We start from the raw sequence: 2463 nt of genomic DNA, 5'->3' as shown, positions 1-2463 counted from the left end.
AGACAGATAAAATATTTAGATTCACACCATCTAATGTGTCTGTTTCGCTCCTTATTTTTTGTGGGTTTTTGTTAGTATGGACAATGACATAAATTTTATATTTTTAGGATTAAAATATGCAATATCCCCCTCACCTCGCTTTCATTTTTAATAGAAACAGATCAAAATTTTAGACTCGCATCCTCAACTATACTTGTTCTTTATATTATCTATTTTTTTCTTCAAATTTTTGCATAAAATAGTTTTAAAGAGAGTAGCATGCTTGTTTACCATGTACTAGCGCCAAACATAGACATCACATGTATTACTAGTATTTTGATGCGGCGCGATTAAAGTCGCTCACATTTTTAAACGGGTAGCATGTGATTATTTTTATCTTGGAAACCGTAGCGTCGTCAGCATTAATAAATCACATCACGTAAAACACGTGGTTAAATTAAAGTAGAAAAAAACAGCGCCGATGTTTTCATTCTTGTGCTTTACGTGTTTGTTTTGTAACTGCAAATGCTCTCATTGATCACGCAATCCCACTCACTCAATCACTCTATCTCTTTTTTTTTTATATGTACGAGTAGTATACATATAGCATAGTAGTGATAGGTCTAAGACTTTCTTAATCTTTCTCTCTGTCCACAACACTTCCTTGTCGTTCTTATTGTTGAAGATGAAGAAGAATTTGAATCTCGAACTTCACCTTTTCACTCCTTCCATTGCTTCCAATCATCGTACCTCGTAACCATCTTTTCAATCTCTTTCTTGTTTCAGTTTATGAATTCAATCTGTTGTTAATTAGGTTTTTGTTTTCTTTTGTTTGCTTAATGCAGAATGGAAAAAGAAGCACATGATCAGCAGCAGCAGCATCGGCCGCTGACCATTGTCTATGATGGCAAGGTCTGCGTTTCTGATGCCACTGAGAATCAGGTCTGTGTTTATCATTCTTCAATTCTTTTTTTTTCTTTAATTAAAAAACAATTAAATTAATAAGTTGGTGATAAACAAAGATTTAAAAAGCAGTAAGTGATAGTTGGCCAAATATACAAATGCATTGCACACACATTTGTTGACCTTAAAATTTTATTCATGCATTATTTCCATGTGTTTCTCAATACTCCATAAATAATAGCATCATCATTAGGTTATAGCTCTACTAAACCCACTATTATTATAGCAATTCAATTTTCACGTGTTGAATTATGATCACAAACTTATAATCAATTATTATTTGAATTGAAAAAGAAATTAAGTGGGGTAATGTGAACTGGATGCAGGCCAGGTCTATTTTAATGCTTGCAAATAAAGAAATGGAGGAAAGAGTGAGGACACCAACCCGATCGTTATCAGAGCCATCTTCACCAGCAGTATTTACGAACTTGTATAGTCCTGGAACTTCTCTTTCCATGAAAAAATCACTGCAGAGGTTTCTCCAAAAGAGGAAGAATCGGATCCAAGAAGCATCACCTTACCATTTTAATGAGCAGAATTGATTCATTAAGATCAACTATAAATAAAATTTTTGTTTAATTTGGTGTGTTAAGAGTACTATATGTATGTCTTTGTCAAATTGTCAACTGCTTGTAAATTATGTAGGATTGTACATCATACATTCTTGTGCATTACTCTGAAATTTGCATTATGTTTTTTTCTTTCTTTTTTTAATGTTTGGCTTTTAAGTTTATGTCTTTATCTAGACAAACATAGATTCCTTCTTAGTGTGGTGAATTGTATTTATTGGTTTATCATAATAAATTAAAATTTTATTTATTATTATAAGTTAATCATTTTTTTAATTTAGATAAAAGACCAATTAATTACTTTACAATTTTATATAAACACCTAAAATCTATAATTATTTATTAGCTTAAATAGATATTTTATTTATAAACTATATAATATTTATTTAATAAAAAATAATATACTATTAATAAATAAAAACTAAAAGTAAAAGTAGAATTAAAAACATTAAAAACTATTTGATCACAACCTAACATTACGAAGAAGAATGCAGAAGCGAAAGAGTGAAGGACAGAGGAGCAAGCTAACAAAGATGGAGGAATAGGCTAATGACGAAAACGACTTACAAATTTACAAAACAAACTACAACTCTTAAAATCAAATGTATGTTTTCTCTATATTCTTTTCTCAATGTTTCTCTAAAATCCAAACTTCATGTAGATGTCGACATTTCTGCAATTTCTTTTTTCACTCTCTTTGCTAGGTTATGGCAGGATAATTGTTACTCTTTACACATCCAAAAATTCTATTTATCCATCCTATTCTAAATCTTATACTATTGTTGTTCTCCATTTTGCTAGATTTTTAGTATCAATTTATCGTAAAGTTTTATGTTGTGCTATTGTAGGATTGTGGAAGAAATTGAAGGAATAGAAGTATTAGAATCGCATTTGGGATTGACTTCGAACAGTTCCAGTGCAAATCGTACAACTAAGGTACATTTTTTTTTTT

General features: G+C 30.4%; 1 protein-coding gene across 1 annotated transcript; it reads left to right on the top strand.

The window, feature by feature from the left end:
* The first annotated feature begins 510 nt into the window (after nucleotides 1–510).
* Nucleotides 511–1642, top strand: LOC127104498 (protein TIFY 5A). Its single transcript, XM_051041683.1, has 3 exons — nucleotides 511–732; nucleotides 825–921; nucleotides 1269–1642. The coding sequence occupies exons 1-3, from the start codon at nucleotides 665–667 to the stop codon at nucleotides 1482–1484; spliced, it is 381 nt and encodes a 126-aa protein (XP_050897640.1). The 5' UTR covers nucleotides 511–664; the 3' UTR covers nucleotides 1485–1642.
* Nucleotides 1643–2463: the final 821 nt, after the last annotated feature.

This window comes from Lathyrus oleraceus, chromosome 7, assembly GCF_024323335.1.
Source record: "Lathyrus oleraceus cultivar Zhongwan6 chromosome 7, CAAS_Psat_ZW6_1.0, whole genome shotgun sequence".
Taxonomy (NCBI): domain Eukaryota; kingdom Viridiplantae; phylum Streptophyta; class Magnoliopsida; order Fabales; family Fabaceae; genus Lathyrus; species Lathyrus oleraceus.
Note: the sequence above shows the minus strand (reverse complement) of the source record. Positions and strands in the feature narration are given on the sequence as shown.

What these genes read in the sequence shown, in the direction of transcription:
- LOC127104498 (XM_051041683.1), top strand. Translation starts at nt 665, where the DNA reads ATGAAGAAGAATTTGAATCTCGAACTTCACCTTTTCACTCCTTCCATT. An exon ending in GCTTCCAATCATCGTACCTC is followed by an intron (nt 733 to 824) that starts GTAACCATCTTT and finishes TGCTTAATGCAG; the next exon opens with AATGGAAAAAGAAGCACATG. An exon ending in CTGATGCCACTGAGAATCAG is followed by an intron (nt 922 to 1,268) that starts GTCTGTGTTTAT and finishes AACTGGATGCAG; the next exon opens with GCCAGGTCTATTTTAATGCT.